Source organism: Terrapene carolina, unplaced genomic scaffold, assembly GCF_002925995.2.
Source record: "Terrapene carolina triunguis isolate 2854851 unplaced genomic scaffold, T_m_triunguis-2.0 Scaffold629, whole genome shotgun sequence".
In the NCBI taxonomy this organism is placed as follows: Eukaryota; Metazoa; Chordata; order Testudines; family Emydidae; genus Terrapene; species Terrapene triunguis.
Window position 1 is genome coordinate 5,200,183 of NW_020664980.1, and position 25,973 is coordinate 5,226,155.

Consider the following 25,973-nt stretch of genomic DNA (forward strand, 5'->3'; position numbering starts at 1 on the left):
AAACACTAGAATTAATTAATTAATTTGTGATGGCTGTTTTACTCAAAATACTCTTTTTAAAAGCCCTAATGCCAGGTTGGTGGAACTTTCTAATATTAGTTTGTAGCTTACTTCTGCAAGCCTGAGTCACACTTTTCCCCTTTCTTATGCAGAGAGAGGCTGATAGTTCAAGGTGTTGATATCTAGTTATATCTAAAAGGGAGAGCTCCTTAGTTTCTAAACTGTTCATTTATTGGTGGTATTAACATTTTTCCACCAACAGTAAAATACAAAATCCCATTTACTTGTCACAGTCAAGAAGGCTTGAAATGTACAAACCCTCTAGTGGTTTACTTTATTGGAGGCATTGAAGTGCATTTGCTTTTCCAAACTTGCTTTTAACCAGAATATTTGGATGTGGGCAATTCACTTAATGGCAAGTTGTCCACTGAAATACTTACTTGGGGACCACTCCACCTCCTATCAGTAGGTGAAGAGACTCCGATTTACTATGGTGGAAGTTGGCTCAGGCCGTCAGTGGTAGAATGAACACTACTTGTTCTACAGTCAAAATAGTAGTTGTCCTCATATGTTGTGTCGATCTTTTGCATGTTGTCTTCCTTCTGCATTATCCTTTTTTTTTTTTTTTTTTCCTGTTTCATTCTGATCATACCTGCTTGAATAACCAAAATTGGCCATATACCTCCATGGAAGCATCAGTTACTGCAAATTAACCTACTAATATACTGTTTAATTGAACATAGAAATCTTGTGTTGAAATCCCGTATGTGCAGTTGGTCATATAAAACAAATAATTGACTTGGAAATCTCACTAAAATGCAAAGCAAGCTTTCTTTCTGTGTGCTAAGGTTTTACAGGTAATGTAAAAAAAATTGGCTACCTTGAAAACATAACTCTGTCTTACTTTAGGGTGGTAGATGCCCTCTTGGATGTTTCTTAGGGCATGATCTTTGCGGCAGGCTCGTAATCTCATATATAGAATCTACATTATATTGAACTGAATAGGAGAATGCAAGAATGGGTTGAAGATTAATCTGAATACTCAAAAAAAAAAAAAAAAATCCTTTGGTTCAGAAAATGTACTCTGGCCAACCATAAAATCATAACGCAAATATTTGCTTTAATGGTTTCTTATTTCTCAATGATTATTCTGCTGATTTTTTTCTGTCTGTAGATGCAGATTTACATTAATCCTTTTACTGATACTGATGATCTTTATCACAAAACAATCAAGCAGTAATGTTTTTCTTTTTCCTCCCTTTTTTATGCATATGCTGCCTATCTGCGATTTGCTTACTACTTCCTCTTAATGCAAGATCAAGCAGGTTGGTGTGATTGCTTTGTGATTGATATAGTACAGATACAGAGCTTGTAAAGGGTCTTGCTGCTCAATCTAACTTTCACTCTTTAAAATTGAGAAGACCTAAGAATGTGTTTTGACAGGTAAGGATCCTTCATTCGCCTGTCCCTGACCTTTTTGCTTAAAGATTTCTCTATATAGAATTTCACAGAAAGCTCAAACTTCTAAAGCATATTGCCCAAAGCTTGGTCAACCAAAATACTGGGGCTGTGAACCTACATGTTACTGCTTCTTACCATCTGGCCAACAGGAGAAGCAAATGGAATCTAAACCAAATTATTTTAATTGTCGTATTCCTGAATTACTGTCACATATCCTGCCACGAAATTATATACTACACCCAGATACCTACATAATTTCCCCCCCCATTTCTGGTGTGTGTGTATATTTAAAATAGGGCTGTCGATTAATTGCAGTTAACTCACGCGATTAACTCAAAAAAATTAATCGTGATTAAAAAAAATCGCGATTAATCGCAGTTTTAATTGCACTGTTAAACAATAGAATACCAATTGAAATTTATTAAATATTTTGGATGTTTTTCTACATTTTCAAATACATTGTATTCTTGTTGTAATTGAAATCAAAGTGTATATTATTTTTGGATTACAAATATTTGCACTGTAAAAATGATAAAAGAAATAGTATTTTTCAATTCACCTCATACAAATACTGTAATGCAATCTCTGTCGTGAAAGTGCAATTTACAAATGTAGATTTTTTTTTTTTGTTACATAACTGCACTCAAAAACAAAACAGTGTAAAACTTCAGAGCCTACAAGTCCTCTCAGTCCTACTTGTTCAGCCAATCGCTAAGACAAACAAGTTTGCTTACATTTACAAGCAATAATGCTGCCCTCTTCTTTCTTTCTTCACCAGAAAGTGAGAATAGGCATTTGCATGGCACTTTTTTGTAGCTGGCGTTGCAAGGTATTTACGTGCCAGATATGCTAAACAATCGTATGGCCCTTCATGCTTCGGCCACCATTCCAGAGGACATGCTTCCATGCTGATGACGCTTGTTTAAAAAAAAAAAAAAAAGACATTAATTAAATTTGTGACTGAACTCCTTGGGGGAGAATTGTATGTCCTCTGCTCTGTTTTACCCGCATTCTGCCATATATTTCATGTTATAGCCGTCTCGAATGATGACCCAGCACATGTTCATTTTAAGAACACTTTCACTGTAGATTTCACAAAATGCAAAGAAGGTACCAATGTGAGATTTCTAACTGACCCACGGTTTAAGAATCTGAAGTGCTTTCCAAAATCTTAGAGGGACGAGGCGTGGAGCATGCTTTCAGAAGTCTTAAAAGAGCAACACTCCGATGCGGAAACTAGAGAACCCGAACCACCAAAAAAGAAAATCAACCTTCTGCTGGTGAGATCTGACTCAGATGATGAAAATGAACATGCATTGGTCTGCACTGCTTTGGATTGGTATTGAGCAGAACCTGTCCTCAGCATGGACGTATGTCCAGTGGAATGGTGATTGAAGCATGAAGGGACATATGAATCTTTAGCGTATCTAGCACGTAATTACCTTGCAGCGCCAGCTACAACAGTGCCATGCAAATGTCTGTTCTCACTTTCAGGTGATATTGTAAACAAGAAGCGGGCAGCATTATCTCCTGCAAATGTAAACAAACTTCTTTGTCTTAGCGATTGGCTAAATAAGAAGTAGGACTGAGTGGACTTGCCGGTCTAAAATTTTACATTTTTATTTTTGAATGCAGTTTTATGGACATAGTTCTACATTTGTAACTTCAACTTTAATGATAGAGATTGCACTACAGTACTTGTATTGGGGGAATTGAAAAATACTATTTATTTTGTTTTTTTACGATGCAAATACTTGTAATCAAAAATAAATATAAAGTGAGCACTGTACACTTTTTATTCTGTGTAATTGAAATCAATATATTTGAAAATGTAGAAAACATCCAAAAATATTTAAATAAATGGTATTCTATTATTGTTTAAAAGATTAATTTTTTTAATCGCTTGACAGCCCTAATTTAAAAATAAATAAGGTGATGTTTCAGTGTCTTTACAAAAGTTGTGTGTGCGTGCGCAGGGGAGAGCCTTTTACTGAACAATAATGTTTGGCAGGGTATTTTATGGGGGTTTTTCTTGTTTTTTTTTCCCCCCTGCAGTGGTGGTAAATTGTTGCTATTGGATTTTCATACATTTAAGTTAGGGTTTTTTTTGTCTAGATTTTGTTAGAATGTGGCTGGGAAAGATCAAAACAGGGTAAATTGTATTTTCCACACAATAAAAGTTCTAGAAATCTAAATTAGCTTGGTATCTTGCTATCCTCTCTGCCACCCTTGTGCAATTAATCTGAAACCTGTTCATGTTCACATGCATTGATATATTGTGCAGTATTGGAATTAAGATCTTCGCAATCCAAAGTTATTTTTCAACTAATGTTGATTTCTGAGATTTGGAGGATGATTTATAGGAGCCATTCTCCTTCTTCTAGAATTCTGAATTATTTGCAGATGACCTTTTAGGGTTACGGAACTCAGTCTGAATACCAGTTAGCTGCTCAAGTTACCTCCATTGTAATCACAGAGGTGTAGGTGTAAAAAAATTGGTTTGGTTTTTACTTTTTACCAGTGGTCAGATCTTGAAAGTACTACCTTATAGACCATCACAAATCCCACCACCCCAGAATCTCTGAATAGACACTGCTACAAAGGCAATCTGAGTCCATAAGCTGTTGTCCATCCCTTATCTGCTGTTATCTAATAGGCTCTTCTGCATTTCTCTGCACATTGTAGTTCTTCATTGTGGACAATACAGTCTTATAAGATCTTACTGCTAACATTCGCAGTGACACTCCATAGGGAATGCAATACAGAAGAGTACCTTGGAGAAAATTTTTTCGTGTGAATTTTTGGAAAGTGGAATTTTGAACTTAGCTTTAGAACTCAACTCTTCTAACAGGCTGCAAAAAGAAACATTAAAGTGTAATCACTTCTCTTTATAATTAGATGCTAAAGTTTGCTTAAAAAATAAACTCTGGATTGAACTGTGCAAACTAACTTTTCATTATCCCTTTAAAGAAATTTAGGTTTCAAACTTCTGGCTCTTTTTAAGATGGCAGTCTTTCACAAGGGTTTTATTCTTTTTTTACATTTGATTTTAGTACAATACACTAACATTAGCATAATATTTCTGTGTGTCCAGCGGTGGTAATTAGCAAAAGCAGAGCTTGAGTGGCTTGTAAATGTCACTATATCTCCAAGATGGAACTAGTCTAGTGTGCACATAACTCTTCATATAAGTCAATTACTATTTTTCTTCTTGCCCAATTTCCGAAGTGCCACTGCATGGCTTTGTTGAAGTCATGGTCTTAATAACAAAGCTACACTAAAACCTTTGATATAAAAGTTGCCTGTGTTGGACAGTGATGTGATACAAGCTGGTTTCCTGACAGAATTGGGAAGCATCACCAGCATCTATTAAATATCCATTAGTACTGAATAGTACTATTATAAACTCCAGTAGCTGCAGAGATACAGCAGAACTATATATTGCCATTGAAATCTTTTTATTTAACTTTTGTCGAAAATCAGTTAATTTGAAATCTGATGACAAGATAGAAATCTTCACTGTATTAAGACAGTGTTTTATTTTTGCCATCAAATAATTCATACGTAATCTGAATCTTTTCAAAGGCAAGAAGAAAGTTTCCCCAGATAAAATGGTAGAGATGCAAGCCAAGATTGACGAAGAGAGAAAAGCACTTGAAACCAAGCTTGACATGGAAGAGGAAGAGAGAAACAAAGCCAGGGCTGAACTGGAGAAGAGAGAGAAAGATCTGCTCAAAGCCCAGTTAGTATTGCATCATAAGAACTTTTTTTTTTTTTTTTTTACAATTCAGTAATCAGATCTAATTGGGGATGTGTGACTGGTGGAAATTAAAATGAATTGGTTGATTAAATCAGTGATGGACAAAATGAATGCTCTCATGTCCTGCCATTTAAAGCAAATGAGTTTCCTGTGTAGATTAGAGCTGGTCAGAAAATCCAATTTAAAAAAAAAAAACTGCATTTTTTAAAACTGTTTTTCAAAATTTCCGCCAGCCATAGAGAGAGCTTAAAAAAAAAAGCATCCAAATTTGAAAAAGCTGGACAAGCTCCTGTATATATTGACTGCTAATGAAGTAGTCAAATACTAAGAACCATCATAACAGCCTTTACTGCCATACAGTTTAATGAGATGGAAGGGCTTGATTCTGGGCACAGAACTGATCTTGATGTGGAAAGATTGATCCAGGCTGGAGCTGGAAAGTGACCTGTGAGTTCTCACAGGGCCTCAGGGCAGAGCATAAGGCAAGCAGGTGGATGAGGCACATGGCTGGTGGAACAAGGGCTGGAGAGGTAATGGACTTGTGTGTTAAGCCTCCATGATCCCTGCTTGTCTTCCCTTGGCCTCCATTTGTGATTATTTTCTCCTCTTCCTGCCACCAAGGCCCTGAGGTAATCAGCTGCTGCTGCCACCTCTTATTCTCTCTCCTCCTGGGTCTCCATGCTGCCTGGGCCCCAGCAGAGGGAGCACTGAAAGTAGAGGAGGAGACAGTCTCCCTGATCTTGGTGCCCCAGCAGCCCCTAGTGAAGGGAGGATTTGCAGCAGGAGAGACTGTTCAGTGTCAGCTGCCCTGTTTGACTTTAGCTGCAACTCTTTCCAGTGAGTTGTATTTTCTTATTCTTACAATCTCAAAAGTAAGATGTGTTCAGGCCCCCTCCCGCCCACAGGCCAGGCCCCACCACTAGAGAGAGCCTGGAATACGTGGTCTTCCACTCCCTCTCTCTCTCTCTCTCTCTCTCTCATCAGACAGGAACACCAGTCGCTGCTGGAGAAGTTATCCGCTCTGGAGAAGAAGGTGATTGTGGGAGGTGTGGACTTGCTGGCAAAAGCTGAGGAGCAGGAGAAACTTCTAGAGGAATCTAACATGGAGCTTGAAGAGCGAAGGAAAAGAGCCGAGCAGCTTCGCAAAGAGCTTGAGGAAAAAGAGGTTTGATCTGCTTTCTTATTGTAGTGCTGATGATTTTAACAGACAGGACTGATTGTGCTCACCTTCCCTTGCCTCTCTCCGGGGCCGGCTCTAGGGTTTTTGCCTCCCCAAGCAAAAAAATTTTTGGCTGCTCCCCACTCCAGCCCCCGGCTCCTCCCCCCTCCCCCCCCCCCCCCCCACCAGTGCCCTCCCCACCTGCACCCCCTGCCGCCCCAGCCCTGGGCTCTCTCTTCCCCCCCCACCCCCACCCGCACCCCCTGCCGCCCCAGCCCTGGGCTCCCCCCCAAACATGACCTCCTCGTTCACCACAGCAATCCCCGTTTACACTTGCAGTGGGGATCAAACCGTTTCTCCTATTTTTATTTCACTTTAGTATAAATCTCGCCCCCACCCGTCCCCCCGCAACATCCTCTTTAGTGCTCCAAATGCACATGGAAGGCATAGGGACTTACCCCCTCTCCTCCTCCACCCTCCTCCATGAGTACATCACACCCCGCTTCTCTGCCAGTGTAGAGCCCCCAAGCACCCCCACACCCGCTCCTCTGCCTGACCCCTCTTTACTAGATCCCCATCCCTTTCTGGGTACAAGGTTTGAGGGTTATCAGGAGGGTTGCGGGAGAAGAGGTGCAGGGGAAGGGGGAGGTGTGGGAGGAGAGGGCTGGGGGAGGGTACAAGGGGAGAGATGCGGGTGAAGGGAGAGTACAAGGGGAAGGGGTTCGGCGAAGGAGCGATGTGGGGAGGTACAAGTGAAGAGGCTGCGAGCGGGATGGGGAGTGCAAGGGCTGAGAGCGGCAGGCGCTGACAGCTGCTTCCCCAGCCCCGTGCAGGCAGAGCTGAGAGGACGGACACTGACCCCCAGGTGCCCAAGCCGCAGGGTTCCCCCAGCGGGGCAGTATGCCCTGCTCAGAGCCAGGCTCTGCCTCTCCCCGCCCCTGGTGCTGTGGCGGCCCGGGGCAAGCAGCGCGGGGCTGAGGCAGGGGAGGTGCGTGGCAGGAGGTTCGGGGGCAGCTCCCTGGCAGCTCCGGCTGCCCAGCCACTCGCCCTATCAGCGCGTGAGCCGGGATCCGCTCCCCCTGCCCAGCCTGGTGGCGTCCTGCACAGCCCACTCGGGCGGGAAAACGCCGCGCCGCCCTGGGGAGACTCAGAGCAGCAGCGGTGGCGGCAGCAGGACCCCTCCTCCCTCCTCACATCCCGGGCCCCGCTTCCCTCCCTTCTCGCATCCCGGGCCCCGCTTCCCTCCCTCCCCGGGTCCTCACACACTCCGGGAGCCCCTCTCGCCACCGCAGCCCGGGCTCGGCTCCAGGGGAAGATGCTCTGGCTCTCCAGCGGCTGGGCTCTGGCCAGGGCCGGCTCCTGGCTTTTTGCCACCCCAAGCAAAAAAAAAAAAGAGGGCCAGAATGCCGCCCCTTGGAAAGTGCCGCCCCAAGCACATGCTTGGAGTGCTGGTGCCTAGAGCCGGCCCTGCCTCTCTCAGCCTTGTGCGCCCACTTGATATGGAAGCTATGGCAGGAGCTGGTGCCAACATTCCTAGAGACTGACACCTGAAATGGGTAGGCAGTGCTCTGGTACGGAAGTCTGTGCAAGGATTAGATTTATAGCAGCGAGTAAAAGTGGGACGTGTGTGAGACAGATCGGTGTAGGCAGAGCCGGCATTTCACTTACTCCAGGTAGTTTCTCCTCTGGTTATACCACAGCCAAATGCTTCTCTGACAATAGTAAATTGTGTTGTCTTTTGTTTTTAAATGTTGCAAACAGCAAGAGCGCCTGGACATTGAGGAGAAGTACACCAGCCTGCAGGAGGAGGCACAGGGCAAGACCAAGAAGCTGAAGAAAGTCTGGACAATGCTAATGGCTGCAAAATCAGAGGTCCGTGTCCAAAAGAGTTAGTTTATAAATATAACTAAACAAGTCTGTTTTGGAAATACTGTGGCCTACATTGTGTAACCTTGGAAAAGTGCTTTGCCAGTGTCTTTATAAAGCACCTCTTGGTTGGTATGTTTTCAGAGAACTAACTGAACACTGGTAATTTGAGCCTCTGGGGGTTACATCTTCAAGCTTTTCTCTGAATCGATGAGGTGACCAGACAGCAAGTGTGAAAAATCAGGGCAGGGGGTAATAAACGCCTATATAAGACACAGCCCCAAATATCAGGACTGTCCCTATGAAATCAGGATTTCTTTGAAATGAAAGCGGAGGGTCTCATTCATATGACTCTGGGAGCTGGAGCTTTAATAAAATAACCAGTTATCGCTAAACGTTATAAAATCATCAGTTGCCAACACACTCTGCACAATCCCCTGCTCCTGCTTGACTTGAATAGTCTTTATGTTTTCTGTCAGAGTAATGTAATAACTTGACAGAATACGGGATTAATAATTTATCTTAGTTGTAGCTCCTTGAAATTTCACTCTTGTTTGTTTTCCTCTTTCTCTCCTGTGACCTTTCATCTCCATAGCATATTTTTCTCCTTTCTGTAGTTTTTTTTTTACCCTATCCTATCCCTCTGGCCAGGATCCCCTAATCATGTGCCACCTGGCTACCACATTCTTTCCCTCTCCTGCCAACCTGTGGGAACTCAGAATGTCTATTGGCTGGTGCCTGTAGCGCATGCTGCAGGAGGTCTTCAGGCCGAGAGCTGCTTCCTGCAGCTGCCTGTGGTGCATAGTAGTATGTTAGATAATGGGATTTTCTTTAGGGTGTGCAGGCCCCCTTCCTTGAGCAGGATGTACCTAGACTGCTCTGCTCCTGTTTCCTTCCAACAAGTGCAGAGCGGGAATTTGCAGAAGTCTTGTAGCCAAAAAGTGCCATTCTGAGCTGGTATGTTTAATTTATCAATTCTTGGGGATAGTTTAGAATAAAAGAATTCATTTTGCCTATGAATTTAAATGGAGATGGCCTTTTATCATTCCATGAAGAGCAACAACTTTTTAAAAGGCTTTCATGTTTGAACTACTTCTAGCTTCCTGATGGCTTGCTTTATTGTCCATAGATGGCAGATCTGCAACAGGAACATCAGAGAGAGATTGAAGGATTGCTGGAGAATATTCGGCAGCTCAGCAGGGAGCTTCGTCTTCAAATGCTCATCATAGATAACTTCATTCCTCAGGACTACCAGGTAAAGGAAAGGAAGCCTAGTCTTGGATTTGGGGTTTTTAGTAATGTTAGAGACACTCATTGATTCCTCCAGCATTCCTTCTGTCCCCATCAGTAGTGGGAGTGGCTTAGCACACCTCCTCTCTGTATCCAGTTTGTTAGAGCTAGTAGGTGTTGAATAGCATCGCACAAAAAAATAATGAGCCACATAAGATTCTAACTTACATATATATTTGTAAAGGAGTATTTATAAAAGACAGAAAACCTCTAATAAAATGTAATTAGAAGTAAAATCAAGGTTATTAGGTTTGTTTCAGACCAACGCAGTTATATGAACATGCTACCAGGTGCAGCTCTGTCACATTTCCATATTAGTTTTAGATCACTGTCAAAAACCATGAGAATCAGAGACCCCAGATGTGACTGAATCAATCTTTTGAAAATACCAAGAGGGAGGTTTCTGGTGAGCATTACAATTGTTCACTAAGCAGAATGGCTTCACCAATCACCTTTCTCCCTGTAGTCTTTATGTAATGCTTTGAAAAGCCTGGTTGAGTATATTGATAAAGTGAAGCAATTATTTGATTATCGGAGGAGGATCCACTTCCTCCTCATCCTCTGTCTAAAAGATCTGAAGTGTTTTCTAAAATTGAAGGCCATCTCTACAATAGGAAAATATATACCTGTAATTGTCCACTGTGGCAGCTTCACCCTGGGACTAAGCAGATTTTGGACAACAGTGGTTACAAATAGCTGATGGACTGCTCCAACAGGGAATTACAGGCCCAAACTCTGCCAACGCATCCCCTAAATATTCATCTTTCACTCTGCTCTTCACAGAAATGAAGATCTCCTGTTGGACCTCCTCCTATAAAGAGCATTATTGATTCAGGATGAACAGTTCCCATCAAAAGGGAGTAGGAGTTACATGGCACAAAGCCAGATTATGTAGCCTACCCAAAGGCAAAGTGTTAAAACTGGTGTAGATCCCCCAAAACAGGGCTATCAGTTCACCACAAGAATATTAATGAAAATTGATCCATTTGCCAGAATGGCTCATGGAATGTTTCAGGACCCGTTTTGGTCTAGGGTCAGTTGGATGAAGATGCGGTTAGCAGCAGTATTTGATGTGAAAAGCCACACAGCTTGACCGTATCTAGACCTTTCATCTTTCACTTTCTTTGTAGTGCTCTCTTGGCTCCCCAATATATGATATCCCTGAGATTCATTGTATCTGACATTTTAAATACCTCACACCACCCAGTACAAAACACACACAGCCGTTTTCCTTTGGTTTTATGAATATCACACCTGGACAACTATCTTAATGATATCACCATAACTGGAGACCTGTACATGTGCAGAATATTCCTACATGCACTGGAACAGGTGATTCAGGGTAAGGGTATGTCTACACTGCAATAAAAGATCCACGGCATGGCCATGGCTGGCCCAGTTCAGCTAACTCAGGCTTGGGCTGTGGGACTAAAAATTGCAATGTAGATGTTCAGGCTTCAACTGGAGCCCAGGCTCTGAAACCCTACAAGCAGGGTGGGTCTTGGAGCCTGGGCTCCAGCCTGAACCCAAACATCTACGCAACAATTTTTAGCCCCAGAGCCCCAGTCAATTGACCTAGGCTCTGAGACTTACTGCCAGAGAGATTTTTTTTTATGGCAATGTAGACCTATCCTCGTAGGCCATGGCCTTCAGTGTGTGTGTGTGTGTGTGTGTGTGTGTGTGGTTTTTTAACATGGTATGGTCATCCACATCAGTGAACTAGCCTTGATTAAATTGACTTGAGGAGGAGCCATGTCTAACAGGGCTTTAATGCTGTTGTTAAATTCACTTTGCCCAGGATCTCTTGGGTGTGCCTTATGGAAGATGTATTTAGAGTGTATGAAGAGTTAAAACAATTATTTTTCTTATTTCTTCTAAGGAAATGATTGAAAACTATGTTCACTGGAATGAAGACATTGGAGAATGGCAGTTGGTAAGCTTAGTTGATAGATGCAGGTAGCTTCATTAGTGCAATGCAAAGGTTCTCAAGGGGTATTAAATGAAAGTGAGGGTTCTCATGCTAACTCGCCAACCTTAGCTATACAGTTTTCATTGGCTAGTTAGATTGTGCCGTAACGGAGAGACATCGTCACTCTGATAACCTTCATGTCTTCACTTCCTGACTTTTGCACTTTAAAACATGTAGCATTCATGTCTCTTGCAGTTAATTCTCTGGCATTCCTAAAGCAAACCAGGATGCAACCCTTTTTCTGCTTAATATTATTAAACTGCAAATTCCAATTTGAAGTTCACCCCTCGTCAGAATAAACGGAGTAGGTGAGGGGATGAGCTGTCCCCTTTGTGGCAACTATTGTTTGGCTGCAGACTGCTTGAAACCTGTTCTAACAGGGCAGAGGTACTTCAGTTAACATACTGTATCATCACAATAGAGGGTCTTTTAAACAAGGGAAGTATTACCAACCATGTTGTTGGAACAGAAAGGATCATGTGAAAGCTTATAGAAATATATATTTGTGTATATATATATTTATCTTGCATCATGCCCCGAAGTCCATTAGACTGGCAAACTGCCCAGGGGAGTAAAAGTTCTAGAACTGTAAATGCTCAATTTAGCCACTAGTCCTAGGAAGTTCTGCTTCAGGCATTTCTATAAAGAACATCCCAGCTGCAGTTGAGCAGAAAAAAAAAAAGTAAAGATAGAAAAATACATTTTTCAGGGTACTAAGATTATTCGTGAATTTGGGATTGAATTTGACAAAAAACTGGACAACAAAAATGTTGGAAATGTCAAAATGAACTGTTTTTTGACAATGTTTTGAATCCACATTTCAAGACAAAAAATGTCAAATGTTTTGATTTGACCCAAATTAAAAAATTTTGAATATTTTTTTTGTTTGTTTTGGTGAGAAAAAGAAAGAAAAATTGGTTTGAAATAAATGGATTTTTTTTAAAATTCTTCACTCCGCTCTAATCCAAGATAATCTTAACTGTCATGATGGGTAAAAGGTGTGAAGTGGGTCTTTCATCTCACAAACTCCCAGATTAATTGAATTGAGGCTGGAAGCAAATATAAACCTACCCAATTGTGAAATCAGTCTTATAATATAGTTGACTTTGCTAACAGATCTTTCTCTTTCTTTAAGAAATGTGTTGCATATACAGGGAACAACATGAGAAAACAGACCCCAGTACCAGATAAAAAGGAAAAAGATGTAAGTGTCTCTTCTTAAATATGGACCAAACTGTATAGATCTATAGTGTACAAGCCAATGAATACCCATATGTGGAGCCTTACCAAATTCACGGCCATGAAAAACGCGTCAAGGACAATGAAATATAGTCTCCCCCCATGAAATCTGGTCTTTTGTGTGCTTTTACCCTCTACCATACAGATTTCACGGAGGTGACTAGTGTTGTCCAAATTGGGATTCCTGACCTGAAAGGGAGTTGCAAGGGGCTCGTGGTATTGCCACCCTTATTTCTGTGCTGCCTTCAGAGCTGGGCGGCCAAGGAGCAGTGGCTGTTGGTGAGGCTCCCAGCTCTGAAGGCAGCACCCTGCCAGCAGCAGCGCAGAAGTAAGGGTGGCAATACCATACCATGCCATCCTTACTTCTGCGCTGCTGCTGGCAGCGGCTCTGCCTTCAGAGCTGGGCTCCCTGCCAGCAGCCACCGCTCTCCAGCTGCCCAGCTCTGAAGACCGTGCCACTGCCAGCAACAGTGCAGAAATAAGGGTAGCAGTATCGCAACCCCCATGCCCCGCCAATAACCTTGCGACCACCCCACAACTCTTTTTTTCAGTCAGAACCCCTACAATTACTGTGAAATTTCAGATGTAAATAGCTGAAATCATGAAATTTACAATTTTTAAAATCCTCTGACCATGAAATTGACCAAAATGGACCATGAATTTGGTAGGGCCCTACCCATATGTGCTGCATCTCCTGCTGTAAAACTTTCAAATTCTGATTTTTATAGTCTTTGGTGTTTTGATGAAGCACACTTCTTGATAAGTGTTATAGAAGAACATATACTCACAGTTGTAAAATGGATTCTGTGTATTCTTTCACTAGCCCTTCGAGGTGGACCTTTCCCATGTTTATCTAGCTTACACAGAAGAAAGCCTGAGGCAGTCTTTGATGAAGTTAGAGAGGCCGAGGACTTCAAAAGGAAGATCAAGGCCTAAAACTAATAGAAGGTGAGAGTTCTTGTGAAATGGTTTTGTATGTGATTGGGAACTTCCATGTGAAGTGTTTTAAGTCCTAACTAAAGATTTATTTTGGGGGTCGGTCCTGTAGGCTGCATTTGGGCATCCCTTTAATTTGAATGCATTACAGCAGGACCCCAGGCCCTTTCAGCAGTGCTGTAATGCATTCCACATAGAAAGTAATTGAACTATAGTGAATGCTGATCAAAATCCATAATACTTGGAAAGCATGCTCTATTGATTTAAGGACAATTTTCTGTTGCCAAGATATCAAATTATTAGAGCTGGTTGTGATTTTTTCAAAAATTGAGTTTCTTTTTTCCCCCCTTTTTAAAATAATTTTGAAATTTAAAAAACTAACTTTTCAAACTAAATAGTCTTATATCTTCAGAGAGCTATAAAAAGGGGTATAAGATTTGTCATAGTATAAATAGTGGGGGTACTGAGGTGGTATTTAAATAAAATGGAGAATGGAATTAAATGGAAGACACACATCAGTACATGCCTCAACAATGCTAAAATCAGTGAAGCCTACACAGAGGAATAGAACATTCCTTAGGTGATATGAGGTAGAGACTCAGTCTGGGTCAAGGTTTGGGAGTTGCTAAGTTTAATTCTGGTTCCAGTTTGGGTTAATTGTACAAAAAGCCCACCAACATTAAGATTGGGAAAGTAACACCACGTCAGCAGATGGAATACATTATGGTTACTCAGTCAAGTTACACATACTGCAGATTTTAAGGTATACTGTTTAACTGACTGTACTGCATGAAGATTTATAATCAACAGAGAAAACATACTGCACACACTGTGTAGTGTTTTATCATGGGAGAGTTGGCTTTGGCAAGAAACATTAACTTTTGGGGCCAAGTTAAGAGACATAAACCGGTGTAAATTTGACTCTTAATGACACATAATCAAGCCTAAGTGACTTAGGAAATGGCCTACTTTAACGCCTTCTTAAACGTGTGTGTGTTGTTCTTGCTACATTCCTCTCCTCTGGCTACTTGATGTGTTTTATTCTAGCATACACTTTGGGGGCCAAATTCACAAGTGACATGCGAGAATACACATAAGTTACCTGTCCAAATGAGGATAGTGCTGATGGATGACCAAATATAAACCTAGATAGATTGTATTTTGAGTTATCCTTCTAAAATATTAAATATGCTGTTGTTGAGATTTTAGCATATTATTTTTAGAGGCTAGAAACCAAACTTGTATAAGTGTTAATAGTATATTTAGATTTGGAAAATGTCACCCCTTCCTTTTCTTTGGTAGACTACTAATGTGTTTTTGTCTTTTTTTCCACCCCTCCTCTCCAAACAGAAAACGTTCAGCAAAGCCAGGAGCTGTAATCGACTCTCTGCTTCAGTAGGTGTTATGCATTCAGCGTCAGAGTAAAGATTAATGTGTGTTGTAATGCTTTGCTGAAATTCATAGTTCATTAGAAAATATTGAGGAACTGGCACAATTTGACCAGAAGGGGCTACAAAACAATGCCTCATCAGTAAACAAAAATGAACTTGTTTCTCTAATTACCCTTATACTGTATGTTATATTAACATATGTTAAACCAATATATGTGTTGTTGCGAAATTGTCAATGTATTACACCACTCTTTGTGTTGTGCAGGGAAACCATTGGCAGTAACCTTTGTCGAAATGAAATGTATAGAAAGCAAGAACTTTAGATGTGTTTAAATTTTAAAAATATTAGCCCAGTGTGGTAGATAGACCCTGAACTTTAAATCCTGATAACTCTGTTTTATGTCCTGCTTTGTACATAAAGTAGCAGCTTACACTGTTGTCCTGTGTTGCACTGTTATGTTTTCATGTGGTGGGTATAAATCCATGATATAACTCAATCTGAATACTGAGCCCCCTTCCTTGGCTATTTAAATACTCCCTAATTGTAGCTGTTGTTTGAATTTCATACATTAAATGACTGATTGTCTTTCTGTTCCTTTAGTAACTGACATATGTAGACTTACTATATATTGTTGCATAAAGAGTGACTGTTTTGAAAACCTAAACTGTACAAATTCAAGAACACTGGGCAAGGGACAATGTTTTGTTTAGTTTCAGTGCAAATGAAAACAAAACTGTTTAGTTTCATTTTATTTGAAGTGCTGTTGTCCTTTTATTTACTGTTTAAATGCACACAGTCTCTAGGCAACAACTCTTTGACTACTTTTTTGAGGGTGGCCATCGCTGAAGAAAATGCAAGAGAATATATTTTACTTTTTTAAAGGCTGCTTTGCACGGTTGCCTTCACTGCGCTCGCACTGGGTGGAGGATGTGTAACTGATCTCTCTGATTGTAACTGAGCCTTGCATTTTTTGTATGAATTGCTCTACTCTCAATATGGATGGAGAAGATAAAATCCTACTATGTTAAAGAGAGTGTCACAAACCCATAATATAGCTCAGGCTAGGTGTTTTCAGAGCTTGTGGCTAGCTTTCTCACCCTTGGCCCCAATATTTTGGGGGCAATGCTCTATTGACTAGTGATGGATTTGGACCCTTTATATTTTAAAATAGAGAGGTGCTTCCTTTACTTCCCATCCCCAGGTAATAGTAACATCTGCACAAAAGTCGGTCCTGTCTACACCCAAGTAGTCTTTTGTTTTCCATTACACTTAGAGACAGTAGCTTAATTTCTTCTAAAATCATTCATTATTTTTTTGCATTGAGTGGCTGCTGATTTACTAGTTCAGTTGATCCCCCTGAAAACTGTGCTGCTACTAATCATTTAACATTTTAATATATTGCTTTTGTGATACAGGAGAAATTATTATTCCTTTGTCTTGTGCATATTATGTAACTAGTGCTGGAACACATCAGTTACAGATGTCATAAATCTTCATAAACCCGTTGATTATTAATGTCTATAACTTCAGTATAACCTTACAATGTTGCATGGAGTGTGAAAAGCTGTGACTGCTGATGTGAAAAGATGGAATCCCTAAACAAAAGCATAGCACTGTTCCACTGCAGGTGTAATGCATTCGTTCTGGTAACAAGACTTACAGTTAGTTGAAATATTCTTTCTGTAGTGTGCAAAATATTTAAAAATGCATCAAAATACCATGTGTTCATGTCCCCTTCTTAGCACTGTGACCAATAGCTGTGTCTTGTGGATCTATATGCAAGTGTAAGATGCACAGTTTGGCAGTTAAAATTTGGTCTCACGAGGACATATTTAACTCTGAGAATTTCAGTAGCATTCTGGCTAAGCTCTGTTGTCCTTTCTTTTTTAAAAATCCATTTCTTTCAATCTGCCCAAATGTCTACACTGTGATTAAACACACGTGGTTGGCCCGTGTCAGCTAACTCCGGCTCGGGGACTGTAAAATTGCAGTGTAGATGTTTGGGCTTGGGTTGGAATCCAGGCTGTGGGACCCTGCGAGGGGGAATGCTCCAGCCCTAGCCTGAAAATCTGCTCCACAGTTTGACAGCACTGCAGCCCAAACCCTGTGCGACCAAGTCAGCTGACCTGGGCTAGCTGTGGGTGTTTATTTGCAGGGTAGGCATACTCAATGTCTTCACCCAGGAGCAAAACTTACTGTGCTGCGTGGTTTTTTTTAAAAAACAATTGGAACTATCGTTTTTAAGTTTATACAAGATTTAAGTAAAACTTCTAGCAGATTTCTTTTTTTTATAGCACAGTATTTAAATAAGAGGGAATTTATCAAGCTCTTCCCCAAAATGAGGTGTATTTGTGTCTCATCTTGAAGAAAAATTAAAGTATTGGTACATAAATGTATCTTACTGTGAATGTGCAGTAAACTTGATTAAACATCCTATTTTACTTGTATGCTGTCATACACGCTAAAAAGACTGACGAGAGACCATAATGGCTCAGAAGTCATTGCTATGGACCCAGGCCTGCTCCAGGGGCCATGCAAGAGAACCTCTGCAGCCACAGGAAGCCCAAGCTTCATGTGGGCTTCTGGAGCCATGTGCTCAGTGTAGAACTGGGGCCAATGTCAGTAATACAAGATCTGGGGTTCCTCGGTTTTGATGTTAAAAGTTAATACCATTATGACCTTGCTGCAGTAGGATCCAGCAACTAGGCGAATAAACAATTCCTCCTTAATCAGTGCTTTTAAAAAATGATGTTACCAAATTGTCTATCTGACACACCATTTATGGCACCTTGAAGGTGCCATTGTGAGCCATTCTACCCATACCAAAACATTAAATGATTAACGCTAAAAGTGGATTTGCTGTAGTGGAACAGATCTGTAAAAGACAAGTCCCTGGTAAACAAATGTTACTTGTCCTCTTTAACTACTGTTGTACAGCTTTTCTGTCTGTTTTTAAAAAAGGAAGCTTCTTGTGTCATTTCTATCTTTTATACCAATTTGCACATAAAACCAGCATGCTCCATGATAGACTTGCTGGCTGTGATTTGCTGTCACAGCTTTGGCTTTGGAGAACAAAATCCCTTGCTATTTAAAAGGACAAACTTTGAAATGAAATACTTTTAAGTAGGTTCAGTTTATATTTATCAAGCTTGACTGATCTTTGAGAGGTTTGAATGTTTGTCTGAGTATGGGCATTATTTTTAAAGTTGCTAAATATGCATCTGGACTACAGATTTACCCTGCAGCTCTGGGATTATCTGCAGGTTTATTCTGTCCATAACTCATTTTAAAATCTTTTTTTTTATTTATGCTTTAGCCAATACAGCTATTCTGGTCTCAGTTCAGTCTTCCCTTAACTCATGCTCTTTTGTGTGGGCGTGTCTGTCTGTTTTCCTCCCAATTTCCTGTGTTCAGGAGTGTTGGCCTTAACACGGACATTTCCTGGGTCTTTTGTCAGTTTGTTACATTCTTAACACTGCTTTTAATAGAGCATATTTTGCATTTAATTTTTTCCTGGTCCTGGGATTGCTAGAAGAGGGGGTGGGGGGGGATCTTCCGTAGTGCCTTTCACTAACTTATACTGTAGTCTGCACACTTTAAATTATAGCTATTTCTCTTTAGTTCTGTTTCACCCATTTGTATATAGGCAAGAAATTCTAGTTGTACAATTACTCCCTATTTATTGTTTTGCTAACTTTTTGTTGGAAGTGTTGTTTCTGATTATTCATTGTATTTTATGTATAAATTTTATTTGTTACATTGTACATACCAGTATTGTGTCTACATGGTGCATGTTCTTGCCAAGGAATAAAAATTTGAACTCCTAATGTTTCATCTCTTTATCACAGTGTGGCTTTTTTCACATAACACAAGAACCAGGAGTCACCTGATTAAATTAGTAGGCATCAGGTTTAAAACAAACATAAGGAAGTACTACTTCACACAACACACAGTCAGCCTGTAAAAATTGTTGCCATGGAATGTTGTGAAGGCCAAAAGTATAACTGGGTTCAAAAAATAATTTAGATAAGGTCATGCAGGATAGGCCCAACAATGGCTATTAGTCAAGATGTTCACAGGTGCAACCCCATGCACCAGGTGTCCCTAAACCTCCAATTGGTAGACCCTGGAACCAGGGCTGGCTCCAGCTTTTCTGCTGCCCCAAGCGGCGCAAAAAAAAAAAAAAAAAAAGACGAGCGGCGGCACTTCGGCGGCAGCTCAATCGCGCCACTTCTTTGGTGGCAATTCGGCGGCAGGTCCTTCACTCCCTCTCTTCCTATTCTGCGGAAGAGAGGAAATGAGGGACCTGCGGCAGAAGACCCGGATGTGCCACCCCGATACCGGACGGAGTGCCGCCCCTTTGTATTGGCCGCCCCAAGCACCTGCTTCCTATGCTGGTGCCTGGAGCCAGCCCTGGCTGGAACTGGGCGATGGGGTGGATCTCTGGAAATTGCCCTGTTCCGTTCATTTCCTCTAAAGCAGGGTTAGTCAATAGGTGGACCGCAGGCCAAATCCTGACCGCCGGCCAAATCCTGACCGCCAGATGCTTTTGAATGGACCCTGAAATCTTTTTATTTATCATCATTATTGTTAGGTTTTTTTTAACGTTCTCAGGAATGTGGACCTTGACTATACCTTGACGAAGAAATTTGGACCTTGACAAAAAATAATTGACTACCCCTGCTCTAAAGCATCTGACGCTGGCCACTATCAGAAGACAAAATGCTGAGCTAGATGGACCATTAGTCTGACTCGGTATGGCTGTTCTGCTGTGTACACAACTTCTGCCTTGACTGATCCTCCCAATGGTCATTTGAAGGATAGTAGCTAAGGTCACCAATAGAGCTTTGAAATATGATAGCATTTAATCGCACTTCTGGAGCATCTTTCATCCAAGGATCTCAAATGTTTTACCCAGTGTTAACTAAATCAGTCACCCTGTGAGGGAAGTGAGCAATAAGGATCATAGGTTTTTAAGGTCAGAAGGGATCATCATGAGCACTGGTCTGATCAACATAAAATTTCACCCAGTTATTCTTGCTTCAAGCCTAAAACTCCTGCTTTTTTTTTTTTTTTTTTTTTAAAGACATCTCACCCACTACTGAAATGTGGCATGCTCTCGCGAGGAACCTAGATACTCTTAAATTGTGTAATGTTGTATGCAGTTGAGGAGCAGAAGTGAAGATTGTGTCCAATTCAAATTCCAGGGGACTTTTAACTAGGAAGAATAGAATTACCTGCCCTAGAATTAGTCCAGAAACTAACATTTAACACCTCTACTTTTAGCGAAAGTGTCATGGAATCTTTAATAACATGTGGTCAGACTATCTAGGCTTTAGCCCAAAAGATGTCTCCTGCAGCAGTGTAGGGCCCCTACTTCCACCCTGGGGTGACTCAGAGCCAAGTGCTACCTACTGAATTCCCGCCACAACTTCATGCACCATCTTGGGCCTGGTCTACACTAGGCTTTTATGTCGACTTTAGCGCCGTTATATCGAATTAACCCTGCACCCGTCCACACCAGGAAGCCATTTAGTTCGACATAAAGCTCTCTTTAAATCGATTTCTGTAATCCTCCCCAACGAGAGGAGTAGCGCTAAATTCGACATGGCCATATCGAATTAGGCTAGGTGTGGATGGAAATCGACGGTAATAGCTCCGGGAGCTATCCCACAGTGCACCACTCTGTTGACGCTCTGGACAGCAGTCCGAGCTCGGATGCTCTGACCAGCCACACCCCCGGGAAAATTTGAATTCATTTTCATTTTCCTGTCTGGGCAGTTTGAATCTCAGTTCCTCTTTGGACATCGAGGGGAGCTCAGCAGCAGTGGCAACTATGCAGAGCTCTCCAGCAGAGATGGCCGTGCAATCCAATAGAAAGAGGGCCCCAGCATGGACTGATCGGGAAGTCTTGGATCTCATCGCAGTGTGGGGCGATGAGTCCGTGCTTTCAGAGCTGCGCTCCAAAAGAAGGAATGCTAAGATCTACGAGAAGATCTCCAAAGCCATGGCAGAGAGAGGCTACAGCCGGGATGCAACGCAGTGCCGCGTGAAAATCAAGGAGCTGAGACAAGGCTACCAAAAAACCAAAGAGGCTAACGGACGCTCCGGATCCCAGCCCCACACATCCCGTTTCTACGAGGCACTGCATTCCATCCTGGGAGCGGCCGCCACCACTACCCCACCCCTGACCGTGGACTCCGAGGATGGGATCATGTCGGACATGACAGCGGACGGGGAAGATGAAGAAGGAGATGAGGAGGACGAGGCAGTCGACAGCGCTGGCACCGCTGATTTCCCCGACAGCCAGGAGCTCTTCATCACCCTTACCGAGATCCCCTACCAACCGTCCCCATCCCTTACCCCGGACACAGAATCAGGGGACGGATCAAGCAGTAAGTGCTGTAAACATGTAAACATTTATTTAAAACAGAACGGTAATATTTATACTATTAACAATGTATATTTATAAAAGTGCTGTAAACTAGTAAAAAAATAATCAGGTACAAAACAGGAATATTTACAAAGGTAACAAATGGGTTTTGCATGATTTCTCTGTCTTAGGCTCTTCTCAATTTAGTCCCAAGTATTTTAAAAAAATTTCACAATGTCCGTTACTACATGATTCCCAGGCCCAAGACGCTCCACTCCAAAGTCCCAGTGCACCTACGCGAAAATCCGGTCAATGTGGCCGGGGATCGACGAGAAATCCTCGTAGGAGAACTCCTCGTAGGTCTCGTGGAGGTAGAGCTCAAGCCTGTTGATCAGGTTCCGGGGTAGGGCGATCTTAGTGGGCCCTCCGTGGTAGCAGACATGTCCCCTCCATGCCACAATCAGGTACTCGGGGATCATGGCCCGACATAGCATGGCGGCATACGGCCCCGGTTTCTGCATGCTTTCCCGCAGCATGCGTTCTCTCTGGGTGTCCGGGATCCTCAGGAGGGTGATGTCGCTCATGACGCCCTGCTTTGAATTAGGGAGGGGACTGTTAGTATTGGGACTGCTTTACAGCCACGCGGTGGAGGGAGAGGGGCAGCATACAGGGATCTTTCCCTGGGACAGCCGCGAGGGGGTGGGACAGGGGCAGAGTTGATGCTGTCCTGATTGCTGGCAGCAGAGACTGGCATTGCTTTCAATGTGAAAGGAGGCCAGTGCTACTGCTGGAGTTTTAAGCAGCCACAAGTCTGCGGCTTACCATTATTGCCCGCTCCAGAAGTTCAGGTCTCCAGCCACAGTTCTCTGAACACTCCAAGACCTCCGCAAGTCCACAGGCACTGAAGGCGACGGCCGAAAATTCGACCTTGTCCTGAGTGCGCATGTGAGAGGTTCAGTGCATGGTCTTGTTCACAGAGAAAGACTAGGTTCTTTGTATACAATTTCATTTATCTGTCTCAGGAATTCACTCCCTTTTTAAAATTCACACAGACACATCTGCGACTGTCTCCCAACCCAGCCTGTCAGCACACTCCCAGAGGCTAGCGCAGATTAGGCGGAGGAAGAAGAAGACGCGTGAAGACATGTTCACAGAACTAATGGGCTGCTCCCGAGCCCAGGCAGCCCAGCAGACACAGTGGAGGGAGAACTTGTCACAAATGCACCGAGCAGTCATGGAACGGGAGGAGAGGTGGCGTCAGGAGGACCAACAGGCTACTGAAAAGCTGCTTGGACTAATGAGGGAGCAAACGGACACGCTCCGGCGCCTTGTGGATGTTCTGCAAGACCGGAGGCAGGAGGACAGAGCCCCGCTGCAGTCTATCTGTAACCGCCCTCACCCGCCACCAAGTCCCACACCACCCTCACCCAAAGTCCAAAGAAGGAGGGGCGGCAAGGGCCGTTAAAACTTTCAATCAACCCCTGCAGACTGCTCTAGCAGTAGAAGGCTGACATTCCCCAAAATTTCATAAGTCCTTTCCTACCCACCTCACACAAGCCCCCGTCCAAGTTTCACCCCCCACGTTTCATGTCTGGTTCGCAATAAAATGTTTGTTTCTGTTCATTACTGTTTCAGTCAGGTTCTTTTGAGGGAGAGTCTGTCTGGAGGGGGGGAAGGGGCTTGGTAATTGGACAGGACAGTCACCTTTAGCAGGGTACAGAGGCGGTGTCAGGTCCAGCATCAGGACACATACACAGTGCAGTCACTGGTTACCCTGGTCAGTCTGGGAGGTGCTTTTCATGTTTTGGGGGGGGGGTTGCTCTGTGACTTTGTGGCGGGGGAGGGCAGTTACAGATCTTATGCAGCGGTCCTTATCCTGGCTCACAGATCCACGCAGCAGGGGATCTGTAACCCTACCCCCCCTGCCAGAAAGTCACATAGCCGACACATACACACAGTCCCCCCCAGGAGTGCTGGCAGGCTCCATTGAAATAACCAGTCCACCAGTGCGGAGCCTGTCATTCCGGGAGTTTAGAAGTATCATTTGCATCAGAACACTAAACCCGCCCCCCGCCACAGTCTGCGTCCCCGGTTTAAAATATTCCCGCGAAAACAGCAATACAGACAACGGTGTTCATTAAAAAATCGAAATGATTTTATTTTTTGGGAAGGGGAAGGGGGTGAAGGTTGTATGTAACTGGAGAGGATAGTCAAAATGGACTGGGTAAAGAAACGGGGGCAGGTTCAGCTTTTCTGTCCACAAACTGAAAAGTCACTGGTTGCCCTGCTCACTCAGGAACCTAGCTTTCAAAGCCTCCCGGATGCACAGGGCGTCCCGCTGGGATCTTCTAATGGCCCGGCTGTCTGGCTGGACGTAATCAGCAGCCAGGCTATTTGCCTCTAGCTCCCACCCCGCCATAAAGGTCTCCCCCTTGCTCTCACACAGGTTGTGGAGCACACAGCAAGCTGCAATAACGATGGGGATATTGGTTTCACTGAGATCACAGCGAGTGAGTAAGCTTCTCCATCTCCCTTTGAGACGGCCAAAAGCACACTCCACCACCATTCTGCACTTGCTCAGCCGGTAGTTGAACAGTTCTTTTTCTGTGTCCAGGGCGCCAGTATAGGGCTTCATGAGCCAGGGCATTAGCGGGTAGGCTGGGTCCCTGAGGATGACTGTAGGCATCTCCACATCCCCAAGAGTTATTTTGTGGTCTGGGAAGTAAATACCTTCCTGCAGCCGTCTAAACAGACCAGAGTTCCTGAACACGCGAGCGTCATGAACCTTGCCCGGCCATCCGACGTAGATGTTTGTAAACCGTCCCCGATGGTCCACCAGTGCTTGCAGCACCATTGAAAAGTAGCCCTTTCTATTGATGTACTGGCTGGCCTGGTGGTCCGGTCCCAGGATAGGGATGTGAGTCCCATCGATAGCCCCACCGCAGTTTGGGAATCCCATCGCGGCAAAGCCATCTATGATGACCTGCGCGTTTCCCAGGGTCACTACCTTTGGGAGCAGTACCTTCACGATTGCCTTGGCTACTTGCATGACAACAACCCCCACGGTAGATTTGCCCACACCAAAGTGGTTCGCGACTGACCGGTAGCTGTCCGGCGTTGCAAGCTTCCAGAGGGCTATGGCCACTCGCTTCTGGACAGTGAGGGCTGCTCGCATGCGGGTGTCCTTGCGCTTCAGGGCAGGGGACAGCAACTCACAAAGTTCGAGGAAAGTCCCCTTCCGCATGCGAAAGTTTCGCAGCCACTGGGATTCATCCCAGACCTGAAGCACTATACGGTCCCACCAGTCCGTGCTTGTTTCCCGGGCCCAGAATCGCCGTTCAACTAAATCCACATGCCCCATTGCCAACGTCATGTCCTGGGCGCTGGGGCTCGTGGTTTCTGACAGCTCTGTGCCACTCTCCGACTTCAGGCTCTCACGGCGGTGCCGTAGCCTCCTCGCCCGATTTCTCTGCATCTGCCTCAGGGAAAGGTGTATGATAAGCTGCGAGGTGTTGAGAACGGCCACAAGTGCAGCGATGGTCGCAGCGTGATCCATGATCGCAGTGCTGTGGCGTCCGCGCTGTCACTGACCAGAAAAGTGCGCGAACTGATTTCCCGCCGGCGCTTTCATGGAGGGAGGGAGGGCGTTAGTGACGGACGGATGACGACAAATTTTTTTTACCCAGAAGGCATTGGCGGCTCGACCCAGAATTCCGATGGGCAGCGGGGACTGCGGGAACTGTGGGATAGCTGCCCACAGTGCACCGCTTCCAATATCGACGCTCGCCCCGTTAGTGTGGACTCACAAAGTCGAATTACTGTCCTTAGTGTGTCCTTAGTGTGGACACACACGTTCGACTTTGCAATATCGATTCCACATATTCGATTTAAGTAAAATCGAATTACCCTCGTAGTGTAGACATACCCTTGGTGTTCTTGGGAAGGCTTCTATTTCACCACTAGGCTGGCTTCATGCTGCTTTGCTTTGAGATCTGACCATACCACGAATGCAATACCTAGTGTTTTCAGATGCAATCTTCCACCTGTGTTGACTGCAGAAAGAGTAATTTGACCATTTAGAGATTTTAGCTTACGCAGAATAGAGTTGCCCCCACCTTTTAAGTGGTGATTCTTGCTGGGCACACGTTACCTCTGCTCTGTCAGCTGCATTGGCTGCCCATTCGTTTCTTGATTTATCGATTAAAGGCAACATTTTCTGTATAGGGACCAGATTTTCCAAATTGATCCTTACCCACCAATCTTTTGGGGAAGCAGCTGGGTGCTGAGTACTGCTGAAAAGCTATCCCTAAAGCTCTAAATGGATTCAGCTGTCTCCCTTGGAGACCACTCTCTGACTGGTATGGTAACCCACCCTTGCTAGTGGCCTCACTGCCAGCAGCCATCTTCTGGAATAGTGTTCTCGCCTCAGAAAATTATTCCTTTCTTCCTTCAACCCATCCTGCTCTCCTGGGAATGGGGTAGGGGAGCGGCTAGAGTTGGTCATCCCAGTTTGTAGTATTCATTTGTG

The 25,973-nt window shown here is 43.5% G+C and overlaps 1 protein-coding gene across 1 annotated transcript in view; it reads left to right on the plus strand.

Moving 5' to 3' along the window:
• KIF3A (kinesin family member 3A) overlaps positions 1–18,616 on the plus strand; it is a 35,775-nt gene extending 17,159 nt beyond the window's left edge. The window contains exons 10-18 of the mRNA XM_026659424.1: positions 1,317–1,325; positions 5,047–5,203; positions 6,206–6,386; positions 8,142–8,252; positions 9,376–9,501; positions 11,416–11,469; positions 12,641–12,709; positions 13,568–13,692; positions 15,031–18,616. Of these exons, the coding sequence (XP_026515209.1) occupies positions 1,317–1,325; positions 5,047–5,203; positions 6,206–6,386; positions 8,142–8,252; positions 9,376–9,501; positions 11,416–11,469; positions 12,641–12,709; positions 13,568–13,692; positions 15,031–15,079 (881 nt within the window). The 3' untranslated portion in view covers positions 15,080–18,616. The remainder of the gene's footprint in view (positions 1–1,316; positions 1,326–5,046; positions 5,204–6,205; positions 6,387–8,141; positions 8,253–9,375; positions 9,502–11,415; positions 11,470–12,640; positions 12,710–13,567; positions 13,693–15,030) is intronic.
• Positions 18,617–25,973: the final 7,357 nt, after the last annotated feature.